The 13,822-nt window shown below is 42.4% G+C and overlaps 1 protein-coding gene across 3 annotated transcripts in view; it reads right to left on the bottom strand.

The window, feature by feature from the left end:
• Positions 1-11,075, bottom strand: part of snap91a (synaptosome associated protein 91a) — a 237,765-nt gene extending 226,690 nt beyond the window's left edge. For all 3 annotated transcript variants that reach the window (XM_067984781.1, XM_067984782.1, XM_067984783.1), the window contains exons 1-2: positions 10,936-11,075; positions 9,866-10,026 (exon numbers count right to left, since the gene is read on the bottom strand). In XM_067984781.1, coding sequence (XP_067840882.1) covers positions 9,866-9,995 — 130 coding nt within the window. In that variant the 5' untranslated portion in view covers positions 9,996-10,026; positions 10,936-11,075. The remainder of the gene's footprint in view (positions 1-9,865; positions 10,027-10,935) is intronic.
• Between the last annotated feature and the right edge of the window lie 2,747 nt (positions 11,076-13,822).

Genomic DNA, 13,822 nt, shown 5'->3' with positions numbered 1-13,822 from the left:
CTATTAATCTGCATATATTTTAAGATGCAGAAATAAACAGATCTTAAGTGTTCTGATTTAATATTTATCCACCAGTGAGACAACAGTAGCAAGAACATTCCTTTCCAAACCTCCCGACCCATAAGTTTAAGCAGAATAAAATCAGCTAGTGAAAAACAATAGCACAAATAAAATAGAGTTGCCTGAGTTTTGTGGGGCAGATTGCCAGACCTCAAGTCAACTGTGGCCCATAGGCATCCTGAAGCAACATTTTTTTTCCCTCTGCACATTTGTGATCCAATTTGGGTCATAGATCAAGGAGTCTGCCATTAGCAACTGATCCAGCCATTCTTTTACTCAGCAAGACCCAAACTGCATTTGGTTTCACAAATCTATAAAGTGGGTTGGACCTAGCAGTCAGCTGCATGGACTAAAAAAAAACTCAGGACATAGATGAAGTGCTTCCCACTGCAGTCCAGGAAAGTGCTTAGCTCAATTGCAGGCTCCAATCAATAAATCTGTAATATTGCACACATTATATCCTACACTGCAGGGGTTATATAAAATGAATCAGATTTGAGAACAATATAGTCAATCTACTCAACATCCTGTAGACCAGTCAATGTTATATGTCCCCAAAAAGGAACATAAACTGGAAGAAGTGGGAGAGGGAGTGGAGGAATTTAAAAAAAAAAAATTGTTCATGAGATGTGGACATCGCTGACAAGGCCAGCATTTATTGCCCTTCCCTAATTGCCCTTGAGAAAGTGGTGATGAGCCGCCTTCTTGAACCGCTGCAGTCCGTGTGGTGAAGGTTCTCCCACAGTGTTGTTAGGAAGGGAGTTTCAGGATTTTAACCCAGCAACAATGAAGGAACGGCGATATATTTCCAAGTCGGGATGGTGTGTGACTTGGAGGGGAACTTGCAGGTGGTGTTGTTCCCATGTGCCTGCTGCCCTTGTCCTTCTAGGTGGTAGAGGTCACGGGTTTGGGAGGTGCTGTCCAAGAAGCTTTGGCAAGTTGCTGTAGTGCATCCTGTAGATGGTACACACTGCAGCCACGGTGCGCCGGTGGTAAAGAGAGTGAATGACTGGGGTGGTGGATGGGGTGCCAATCAAACGGGCTGCTTTGTCCTGGATGGTGTTGAGTTTCTTGAGTGTTGCTGGAGCTGCAATCATCCAGGCAAGTGGAGAGTATTCAATCACATTCCAGACTTGTGGATGGTGGAAAGGCTTTGGGGAGTCAGGTGGTGAGTCACTCGCCGCAGAATACCCAGCCTCTGACCTGCTGTTATAGCCGCAGTATTTATGTGGCTGGTCTAGTTGAGTTTCTGGTCAATGGGGACCCCCAGGATGTTGATGGTGGGGGATTCGGCAATGGTAATGCTGTTAAATGTCAAGGGGAGGTGGTTAGACTCTCTCTTGTTGGAGATGGTCATTGCCTAGCACGAATGTTTCTTGCCAGTTATCAGCCCATGCCTGGAATGTTGTCCAGGTCTTGCTGCATGCGGGCACAGACTGCTTCATTATCTGAGGGGTTGTGAATGGAACTGAACACTGTGCATTCATCAGTGAACATCCCCATTTCTGACCTTATGATGGAGGGAAGGTCATTGATGAAGCAGCTGAAGATGGTTGGGCCTAGGACACTGCCCTGAGAAACTCCTGCAGCAATGTCCTGGGGTTGAGATAATTGGCCTCCAACAACCACTACCATCTTCCTTTGTGCTAGGTATGACTCCAGCCACTGGAGAGTTTTCCACCTGATTTGAGTGACCAGTTCCAGGTTTGCCTTCATTTTGTTATATATTAGGTCAGGACCTTTCAATGCATCATAGCACAAAGGATATGGAGGTATCAGTCTCTATTACCATTTGTAATTCAGCAATTTCTCAATCACGTGCAGCACTAGACAACATGGACAAGTACTCAGCACTGGTTGAAAAAAATATTTTTCTCAATTTGGGAAAAGTTACAGGTCTCAGACACAGGAATATATTTCTGGGTTTATGCACAAGGACAAACAATAAGACTTGGTACATTTACAAATTAGTTACCTAGCCATCATCCTGTTGGTGGAAAAATAAAACAGCCATACTGTATTGTTTTCAAATGACAATACCTACATATACAAAGCTTTGTTCTTATTGTGACAGGTAGCAAAGTCATACTGTATATGATTTCCATGGATAAGTGCTCTGCTCAGTTTGGAAGAGCTGGGAATGTCCCAGATGAGATGAGACTGTTGATTTATGCCAAGTTGATTGATCTGGGCTTTGGCATCATGGTCTCACAGAGAACAACTATTCACAATCACTATACAATGTAGAGGAGGACAACAACTTTACTTAAGTATCACCTTTAAAATTGAAAAACATCCCTAGGCACAACAGAGGCATAAGAAATACAATAAACACTGACCAAAGGGAGCAGGAGGTGGATCTCATGGACAAAATGAGCTTAGAGGGGGTATTGGGAGAGTTCGGAAAGAAAAGAGACAAAAAGGGTGTGGGGCTAGAGTAGGGGAAGAAGGAAGCAGCAGAGGCAGCTTAACAGATGATCTCTATCTTTGCAACAAAGAAATCGATGAACTCCTTGTTGGAGTTCAAGGTAGAGGAGACAGGGAAAGGAGCTTGAAGTGATTGGTAGTAGAGAAAAGCCAGGTTATCTTTGCCTCCAGGATAATTCTAAAGTAATGGGTGGTTTTGACAGGAGAGCAAGGCCTTGTAAAGCTTGATATGGTCCAGCCAGAATCACCGAGAAATGCTATCTAGGCTCCAACATGAATAGCCAATTGAGCTATGCTGGTGCTCTAAAAGGAAATAAATGGAGGGGGGTGGGGGAGAACTAAATTCAGCATACTACATTCTCAGTCTTTAATTGTTAGTTCTTCCAATATGAATGTTTAATAAAATTGTAACAGTAAGTGGCAAGGTGCGTCAAGGTCCCCCCTCAATAGCACCAAAGCAATGACTTTGCTACATATTAGTTTAATGCAAGTTATATACTTATGACTTAATGAGGAAACTAAATTAGACACTGTTAAAGTACTCCATCACTTCAGTCTTTTTCAATTAATCCTAGTATATTAATGTTCAATTCTCGTACATTTCACATTCCCAAGCAAGTTATGTCGTACAGTCAGTTTAGATCATATTTCTTCCATGTTAAATTATCACTTTCTATAATAAATGCAAAGCATCCAAACAAGTAATAATATGCACATGCAAACATGAATAGTACACGACACTAAAAATGTGATGTTCTGCAAATCTTTGACCAAGTTACGTTGCAGCAAATAATGAGTGAGATACTAAAATAGAAGCCTATACTAAGTTTCACAAATTGAAAAGGAATGCCACTTAAACAAAAAACAGGAAAACAAGAGGGAAAGATGATGGTTATATCTCAGCATAGATTTTTAAAAATTGAAATACAAGCTGGAGAATTAAAAAGTGACTAGTAGATCTACTGAAACTACAAAATTGAAAGAAAGTACTTACAGAATGAAAACATACTATAAGTTGATTAAAGTTTTTTAAAAAATGCATACAAAGGCAAATTAGCATGCAATCCTATCGAGTATGATACTAGATATTGTAACAATACCTAATGTGTGTGTTATGCACAATAAAGTGCAACAGAATGCATGTCAATTCAGCATATAAGTATTAAATCTCATTTTTGGGGGCTGAGAAGAAGAATCCCTGATTCTTACCTCAAATGAAAAGGTTAATTTATTTATACTCTAGCAACCATAAAGTTGGGATAACTAATTTACATTACTTTGATAAATATTTGCTTGAATTAATATTTTGGCATTCCATTTTCAGTGTATGTTAAAATTTGGAGAAAAAATGCCAGGTTGATTTTTGATAACTGTACAAAAAGGATGCCACAAAAAATAATGGCCCAGAAATTGCTGATGAAATAGTGGCAAGGCTAACAAGGCTCACCATTATTTCAGAGTAAATAGAATAGCAAGTTCCGGCGAGCGCACATGCAGAGTCAAACACAGAAATCGCTCCACCATTTGTCCTGCTCGTTTGAAAGCTGCACGGGAAGGACAGTTCACCGGCTGAATGAATAGACCAGCATGGACTTGCTGAACTGCCCAGCTAGAAACTAAACTAATGTCTCCAGAAAAAAAGGTGCAGAGTTATATCAGGTCTATACTAACTTTTAACGACATGTAACCAGTCCTCATAATTTAACGCTTTTACTCCGGTATCATGCTGGTGACTCTGCGCTGCACCCCCTTCCTGAGCTGCAGTGCCCAGAACTGAACACGGTACTCCAGATGCGGTCTAACCAGAGCTTTAGATAACCTGTAGCATAACTTTCACCCATTTGTATTCCAACCCTCTTGAGATGAAGGCTAACATTCCATTAGCCATTTTAATTATTTTTTGTACCTGTTCACTAATTTTTAGTGATTTCTGTACAATGCTCCCCTAAATCTCTCTGCTCCTCCACAGTTCCTAGCTTCTCACCATTTAGAAAATACATCGATCTAGCTTTCTTTAGGTCCAAAGTGGGTGACCTTGCATTTCCCCATGTTGAACTCCATCTGCCACAGTTTTGCTCACTCACTTAACCTATCACTGTCCCTTTGCAACTTTCTGCTCCTATCTACACTATTTACTGTGCCACCTAACTTAGCGTAGTCAGCAAACTTGGATATACAGCTCTAATTTACTTTTTGCCTTAAAAGTTCTGTTTGCATAATTGATGGATTTCACTTCATTTTATTGCATAAGTTTTCTATCCTTATTCCTTAGACCAAAAAGGGTCCATGAGGAACATATTAAGGGGTCCGAGGAATTTATTAGTTCATTATTTATATTGCTGCATAATAAAAGACAACAATTTTTGTTTGGATAGATAGTAGTTGCAATAGGGGCTGCTCGGCAATGTACCAATTTTGCAGGAGGTTCCGCCACACAAGGAAAACTTTGGAAATGAATGAGTTAATAAATTGAAAAAATAGCACTGTATGTAGTTGCACAATGTGTTAGCAAGGCACTATGACACACTTGAAACTTTTAAAGGGTTACGGGCATAATGTGAAAGAATGAAAGTTCAAAGGTACTGGCTTTTTAAACACTGAAATAAGCATCCTTGTTAATGATTGAGGTATGTCAAAATCTGAACAGTCCCGATCAACCTGTAACGTCGTGAAAAAAGATGTTCCATGAGATCTCAGGTAAATTTTCCACTGTGATCCAGTAGCAAAGAGGCACCAATTCTTGCAGTTTACAGACAACATCCGAACCCCTGGTTTGGATTACTGCTTTGCAATCCACATCCATACATCAGTAACTTTATGGATTGTGTACTACTTTTTGAAACCATTATAAAATGTGTTCTAAATTGATCCAAAAGAGTAACTCTATCTCCTCACATCCCATTACCTTTGCTGCATTGCTGAGGGCACTGCTGAAATTTGAGCATCTGTTTGTGCTCCTCCTTTACATAAAAGGGCTGTATGAGTTGCTTTTATATAAATTCAAGATGCCTAAATATGCATATGAATATCTCTACGTCAGTTTAAACTTTGCCAAATAGTTTTGTCTGCATCACCTGATATCAAACTAATGTTTCTAATTTCTAAACCTACTGTAAATATCTAGAATAGAGATGAGAACAGATCCGACCTGGGTAAATTGGAATCAAAGATTGGCAGGCAAAACTGTAATTGAACAATGGGTGGCCTTTAAGGAGGAGACGGTTTGGGTACAGTCTAGGTGCATTCCCACGAGGGAGAAAGATAAGGCAACTGAAGCCAGAGCTCACTGGACGACAAAAGAGATAAAGACCAAGGTGAAGCAGAAAAGATGGGCATATGACAGACGTCAGATTGATAATACAAGTGAGAATCAGGCTGAATATAGAAAGTTCAGAGCAGACGTGAAAAAGGAAATAAGAGGGGCAAAGACAGAGTATGAGAACAAATTGGTGGCTAACATAAAAGGGAATCCAAAAATCTTCTATAGGCATGTAAACAGTAAATGGGTAGTGAGAAGGGGTGGGGCTGATTAGGCACCAAAAAGGAGATCTACTCATGGAGGCAGAGGGCATGGCCGAGGTACTAAATGAGTACTTTGCATCTGTCTTTACCAAGGAAGATGATGTTGCCAGAGTCTCAGTAAAGGAATATATAGTTGAAATACTGGATGGGCTAAAAATTGATAACGGGATACCTGAAAGGCTAGCTGTACTTAAAGTACACCTGGTCCAGATGGGATGCATCCTAGGTTGCTGAGGGAAGTAATGGTGGAAATTGCAGTGGTACTGGCCATAATCTTCCAAATATCCTCAGATATGGGGGTGGTGCCAGAGGACTGAAGAATTGCAAATGTTACACCCTCATTCAAAAAAGGGCGTAAGGATAAACCCAGCAACTACGGGCCAGTCAGTTTAACCTCGGTGATGGGGAAACTTTTAGAAACGATAATCCGAGACAGAATTAGCAATCACTTGGACAAGTGCGGATTGATTAGGGAAAGCAAGCACGGATTTGTTAAAGGCAAATTGTATTTAACTAACCGGATAGAGTTTTTTGATGAGGTAACAGATGAGGGCAATGCACTTGATGTGGTGTATATGGACTTTCAAATGGCGTTTGATAAAGTGCTGCATAATAGGCTTATCATCAAGATTGAAGCCCATGGATTAAAAGGGGCAGTAGCAGCATGGATACAGAATTGGCTAAGTAACAAGAAACAGAAAATAGTGGTGAAGAGCTGTTTTTCAGACTGGAGGGAGGTATACAGTGGTGTTCCCCAGGGGTCAGTACTAGGTCCACTGCTTTTCTTAATATATATTAATGACTCGGGCTTGGGCGTACAATTTGCAGATGACAAAACTTGGAAGTGTAGTGAACAGTGAGGAGGATAATGATAGACTTCAAGAGGATATAGACAGGTTGCTGGTATGGGTGGACATGTGGCAGATGAAATTTAACAGAAAAATGCAAAGTGATACACTGCAATAGGAAGAATGAGGAGAGGCAATATAAACTAACGGGTACAATTCTAAAAAGGGATACAGAAACAGAGAGAACTGGGGTATATGTACATAAATTGTTGAAGGTGGTATGGCAGGTTGAGAAAGCAGTTAAAAAAGCATACGTGATCCTGGACTTTATAAATCAAGGCATTGAGTACAAAAGCAAGGAAGTCCATGATGAACCTTTATAAAACACTGGTCCGGCCACAACTGGAGTATTGTGTCCAGTTCTGGGAACCACACTTTAGGAAAAATGTGAAGGCCTTAAAGAGGGTGCAGAAGAGATTTACTAGAAATGATTCCAGCGATGAGGGACTTTAGTTATGTAGATAGACTGGAGAAGCTGGGGTTGTTCTCCTTGGAACAGCGAAGGTTGAGAGGAGATTTGATAGGGGTGTTCAAAATCATGAAGGGTCTAGACAGAGTAGATAGAGAGAAACTGTTCCCATTGGCGGAAGGGTCAAGAACCAGAGGACATAGATTTAAGGTGATTGGCAAAAGAACCAAAGGTGATATGAGGAAAAACTTTTTTTTAAAAACACAGCGAGTGGTTAGGATCTGGAATGCACTGCCAGAGGGGGTGGTGGAAGCAGATTCAATCATGGCCTTCAAAAGGGAACAGGGTAAGTACATGAAAGGAAAAAAATTGCATGGCTATGGGGATAGGGCAGGGGAGTGGGACTAGCTGGATTGCTCTTGCATAGAGCAAGCACAGACTCGATGGGCTGAATGCCCTCCTTCCTTGCTGTATCCTATGATTCTATGAAATTGAATTTATGTTTTCAGAGCAACATAAACATTTTTGTTATTGAATAAATCCTATGGGGTTCCCTATGGCTCAATTGGCAAGTGCACTGCCCAGTACAGAATTGAGTCAAACAGACCAAGAAGGTTCCAAGTTCAATCCATGTGCTGAGCTGGTTGATCTCAGCCAGGGTGGCAGCACAGGTACTCAAATTGCAGTCACACTCCTGGGTAGAGAAGGGTAAAAAAAAAGTCAGTCAGGTGTTCACTACTGATGGCTGTCCAGTGATCTCTGCTGAAAAGTGTACGTGTACGAACATTAGGTAAGGTCAAGATTGTGCTGTGCTCTGATACCTCCACCCTCCCCCACACAGTCAAATAGCCTGCTGGCATTCTCTTTCTCAAGTTCACGTGAAATGTGGTCAAAGTACAAGAGAGCAGCTAACAGCCCTAGAATCATACAAATTTATACCTTCAAGAAAAAAGTGAGGAAACCCTGAGAGTTGCACAATGTATATTTACCCTCACCTTCATGTACTTTACTGCATAATCTCTGCAATGCTGCTACTGACAAAATCAGTAGTTTTTAAAAAAATGGTGGCCCTCAAGAGAAAATAAAAAAGATTTACTTGACTAACTGGTATTTTTAAAGTTCAAAAAATACCACTGGCACAATTCTTTAATAGAAAAAGTGTAATTTTTACAGCAATTTCTAAATCCACAACATTCTACTGAAAGTGTACTTTGCCTGATATTTGTGTCAATATCAGAGGATGATAAACTGGAGAAATTATTCACACCCTTCACCACTGGTTTATGACTTCTAGCAGCATTGCATCCTGAAGGAAATTACCCATGTGGCATTGATTTCTGAAGGAAAGCATTAGATCACCAAGGACGTACTGCTACTTGTTTCAGAAATATAGATTTAAATCATGTAATTGTGGGGATTGTTTAGACATTTTTAGTTAAATCAAACAAATATTTAAATTATACAATAACATTACCACTTGAAATTCATCATCACCGTCTCCTCTGGTCAAATGTGACTGCTGACTATTCTAATGTAGAATGTTAAGAAATAATAGTAATATCCCATGAGAAGTACTAAGATACTACATAATTGTAAACTATTTCCACAATATTAATGACTGGAATAATCTAACGACAATCATTTGAGAGTCAAAACAAAGTATTTAAACAGCAACATCCAGAGGGATTAGCAATGCAGGGAGAGGAGTGGGGGCAGGGTAGAAAGGATCACTGCCACATCAGAATCATTGCTCAGTAAACTGCACCATTCAGACCTAAGCCTATAGCTGCAATTTTTAAGAAATCATTTTGAATCCGCCCCAACTCCTCCCCTCTTAAAGAAAAGTGCTGATGCGTCTTAATATTTATATAGCCCGCTATACTACAACCAGTGATAAATCAGACGTTATAAATTCTTTTATTACCATTTCCAAGAAACGAAAGAATTTCAACCCTCCGAAATCTGCATAATCTATACGCTTTCACGTAATATGCGAGGAAACTGAAGGATTACAATCTAAATCCTGCTTTCTTGTATATGACGAACACATTTACCTGCAATATTCTATCATTTGTCCGGCATAGCAAATTCAGAAAATGCATTTTTATTTGCGCTGTTTAAAAAAATTAAACACCAGTCTTCCTCAGCAATTCTGCTAGTAAAATATTTATTATACTTCTGGCACAGGCGCTACATTATCGCCACCGTTAGCTCCTGGATCCAGAGCTATGAATACAACCCTTTTTAAAAAAAAACAAGCTTGGACTCCATTACAACCAACAGAAATACCAGAGTGTGGAGAAAAGCAAATAAAACAGAGCCAGGAATGCTAGTGAATGTCTGGGATAAATGATAACACCAGCAGCCAGCATCTATAAATACCAGGAATATGAGCGAATACAAGCAAATTAACAACACAAATACATGTTAATAGAATTAAATTACAAAATATCAGGAAACAGCAGCAAGTAAAAAGCGAATTATGAGCACGGATTCGCATTTAGGCAAGTTAAATGCATCGTTTGCGATTAATACTGATGTATAAATTAAAGGGGTGGGGGCTCGGTCAAGTATAAGATATGAAGATGAAGTCTCTTACAGTCCAGGTGCTTCTTTTTGGGTCCCATCACCTCGTGGGTTGTCGCTTTACAGACGGCTCTGGCGACAGCGGAGCCGGTGACACTGTACTGAGCGGCCGCGATTCGGTCCGTGATCGTCTGGCCCGACATTTTCTCGATTGAATCTTCTTCTCCTCTCTCACTTTGCAATTAATAATTTAAGATATAATTTTTTTTTTAAAAAAGGAGGATGCCAATGAAACAAAATCAAATAAAAAAATTAGCAATACAGAGGACAGGAAAGAAGATCAGCCGCTAGTCGCCTGTCAAAAAAAAACACACACGCAGCGTCTCCTCGACCGCAACCGTGATCAGGGGGAGGGCGGGCGGGCGGAGGATGAGGGGGGGGGGGCGGGGGGAGAGAGAGAGACACACACCTGGGGGGAGGAGGAGGAGTGAGAGAGGGGAACGGGTGACGATTGGGGCTTATTTTAAAATGTCAGAAAGGAAAAAGGAGACGCCGGCAATAAATCTACAGATTAAAAAAATAACGGGCGGTGCGCTAACCGTCTGGAGGGCGGGGGGGGGGGGGGGGGAGTCGGGGATAGACCCAGCCGGGGGGGGGGGAAAGAGTCGGGGATAGACCGGGCCGGGGGGGGGGGGGGGGAAAGAGTCGGGGATAGACCGGGCCGGGGGGGGGGGGGGGAAAGAGTCGGGGATAGACCGGGCCGGGGGGGGGGGGGGGAAAGAGTCGGGGATAGACCGGGCCGGGGGGGGGGGGGAAAAGAGTCGGGGATAGACCGGGCCGGGGGGGGGGGGGGGGGGAGTCGGGGATAGACCGGACCGGGCCGGGGGGGGGGGGGGGAAAGAGTCGGGGATAGACCGGGCGGGCCGGGGCTCTCCTCTCGGTGACGGGCAGGTGGACCACGATAACAAAAGTAATCTGATCAATAACAGAGGGCCGGGTCGGGTCGGGCCGCAGCGCCGCCTTTTATTGTTCTCCCTCCCTCGCCAGCCCGATATAACGGCCCCGGGGAGGAGGAGGAGGGAAGGGGCGGGCAGACAGACGGACCTAAACGGCGTCTCCCGATATGAAGGGTGGTTTTAATACCCAGGACTCGCCGCCCCCGGGCTCGCTGCCTCCTCTCTCCCTCGATGCTCCGGGTAGTTTTCACTCTGAGTCCGAGGAGGGGTTTTAATAAAATGGCGATTGATTCGGGGATTTAATCGGATTTTTTTTCCCTCTTTCTCCCCTCGCTCAGCGACACGTCATTAAACCCCCCCCCCCCCCCCCCGCGTTTTTAAAGGGGAGGGCCACCCATCCATCATCGCGCTCTGAGCTGGGTGGAGGACGTTTGGTCTGCCGACATAAATTACACCTGTGTGTGGTTGTTTGTGATTGTGTGTGGGGGGGGGTTACTTAATTGAGCTGAGTTAATATTAATGCTTTCACCGCCCACCTCCCCATCACAAAAACGCAAACTTAAAAAAAATAACACGCAATGGCCTTTCTTCAGAGCCACTGACAGTTTGAGCTCATTCCCTGGACCTCTGAAGGTTGTCCTGTCCCGTTCCTTTTCGTGCTCACTCCTGCCCCTGCCCTCTGATGTCTCGTGGTATATTTACACTTGCCTGTGTGAGTTGATTGCTGGTTAATTTGTACTTTTCTGTAACCACTGTTACGATGAAACCTTTACGTTTTAAGTTGTTTCTGATTCCTATTGTGGTTTCAAAATCTTTAAGTAAACAGTTGAAAACCACTGAAATCATGTTATTGCAGACGTTTGTATGAAAAAAAAAGTGAAATACCAACAAGCCTTGTCATCGCATTCAGAATTGTAGGTTTGATTCATCACCCAAACCACTGAGTTGGCAACTCAGTTGGCAATATGGTTGTGGGGAAGTTCACACAAAAAATAAGCACCTGTGTCTGACCATCCACTCCATCCTATGCCACCTTGACCCTGACACATGTACAACTACACCATCAATGTACTCTCTTGTAAATACCATGTTAAGAAAATGTACTCCAGCTACACCAATATACAAACCAGTGTATGATCTTCCTCTTTAAAAAAAATCCAATAAAATACGTGACTGTTAAATGTTTGACAGGCTTCCTGTTTGGGTTTGTAATAATTGTCTTGATGAAATAAGGTTGTATAGTTAAAAAGGCATAAATGCTTTTATTATGTGAAGATATGAATCTGTTTTCTTCCTGTCCCTAGGTTTCTCCATGCCCAGCTTCTCCTGTGTCTGCAAAAGCTAACTGACTTGGTGACAATTCCACCTCTAATTTTCAATCACTCCCAAATTGACGGCAGCACTTTCTCACAACATAACACCACTACTATTTCTTTCAATTACAGTGGAGTATGGATGGCTAAAGTAGTAAGTAGCTAGATTGTACAGATCCAGGAAGGTCCCAGATTTGACACCCAGCCTCCAAGTTAGGTGATTTAAAACTGGAAGTGGTAAGAAGATAAGAACATTCAAGGCTGAGAAAAGACTATTCAGCCCATTGAAGCTCATCCTTCTACCCTAATTCTCCTAGTCGATCATCTAACTTTACTTTGAATGATACACTGCATAGCCGATTTTTCCAACCATTTATAATATGGTGAGTAAAGTTCTTCTGCTTTAATTATTTTCACCAATTTAATATTATTTCCACTAGTCCTATTAAACTGACTTCACATCCTTTTTGTGCCACGATGACCAGAACTGAACACAATAAGAAAGAACCTGCAATCATAGAACACCCTTCACATCCTCAGGACACCCCAAAGCACTTCACAGCTTTAAAAGTATGTCATCAACTGTTGCTTTTGTAGGCAAATACAGGAGACAATTTTCACACAGCAAAGTCCCACAAACAGCAATGAGACAAATGGCCATGTAGTCTGTTTTTTGTTCAGGAGGAATGTTAATCAGGACACCAGGAGATCTTTAACATCGACCTGAGTAAGCAGGGTGTCAACTTAACATCTCATCTGAAAGACAGCACCTCTGACAATGGAGCAGTCTCTCAGTGCTATACTGAAGAGACAGTAGTAGATCAGTCCTAGAGTGGGGCTTGAAACCAAGACCTTCTGTTATAGAGGCAAAAGAATTACCACTAAGCCAATGCTTACTCTTAGTATGGTCTGGGCAGTATATTATACAGACTTAGTAGTCGATTTTAACCCAGAGTGGGCTTTGGATGGGCGGGAAAGCGGGGCGAGTGCAATTTACGGTGTTCTACAAAAATTGAACAGCAAATTAGTACTATCCTCTTTTATAAATTCATCTAGGGGCTTATCCTTAAGAAAACGTTGCTTCTACCAGCTTCTCCCAACTGTTACAGTTCAGGGCTCACAAGGACTCATCAGTAGTAAGGTCCATACTGTTAAGGAGCATTTTTATATTGTCTTTCCATCTTGTCCTGGGTCTGACTCATGGCCTCTTCCATGTTAGTGGTGGTTTGGTGGTGAATGCTTTGGCAGGGTCAGACTCGGGATGGTGCATGAGGTGTCCACGTGAGGAGAAGGTGACGACTGACGTGACTCAAGTGTACTGATTCATTAGAGTATATGGAGATGGCCTAAATGGCTGATTCTATAATTGCTCCTATGGGTTATGGGATCCCTAAACCATATGCATCTCAGCCCCAGGATATTGCTGCAGGAGTTCCTCAGGGCAGTGTCCGAGGCCCAACCATCTTCAGCTGCTTCCTCAGTGACCTTCCCTCCATCATAAGGTCAGAAATGGGGATGTTCGCTGATGATTGCACAGTGTTCAGTTCCATTCCCCTCAGATAATGAAGCAGTCCGTGCCCACATGCAGCAAGACCTGAACAGCATCCAGACTTGGGCTGATAAGTGGCAAGTAACATTCACGCCAGACAAGTGCCAGACAATGACCATCTCCAACAAGAGAGAGTCTAACCACCACCCCTTTACATTCAGCGGCATTACCATCGCCGAATCCCCCACCATCAACATCCTGGGGGGTCACCA

This window comes from Heptranchias perlo, chromosome 5, assembly GCF_035084215.1.
Source record: "Heptranchias perlo isolate sHepPer1 chromosome 5, sHepPer1.hap1, whole genome shotgun sequence".
Classification (NCBI taxonomy): Eukaryota; Metazoa; Chordata; class Chondrichthyes; order Hexanchiformes; family Hexanchidae; genus Heptranchias; species Heptranchias perlo.
Note: the sequence above shows the minus strand (reverse complement) of the source record. Positions and strands in the feature narration are given on the sequence as shown.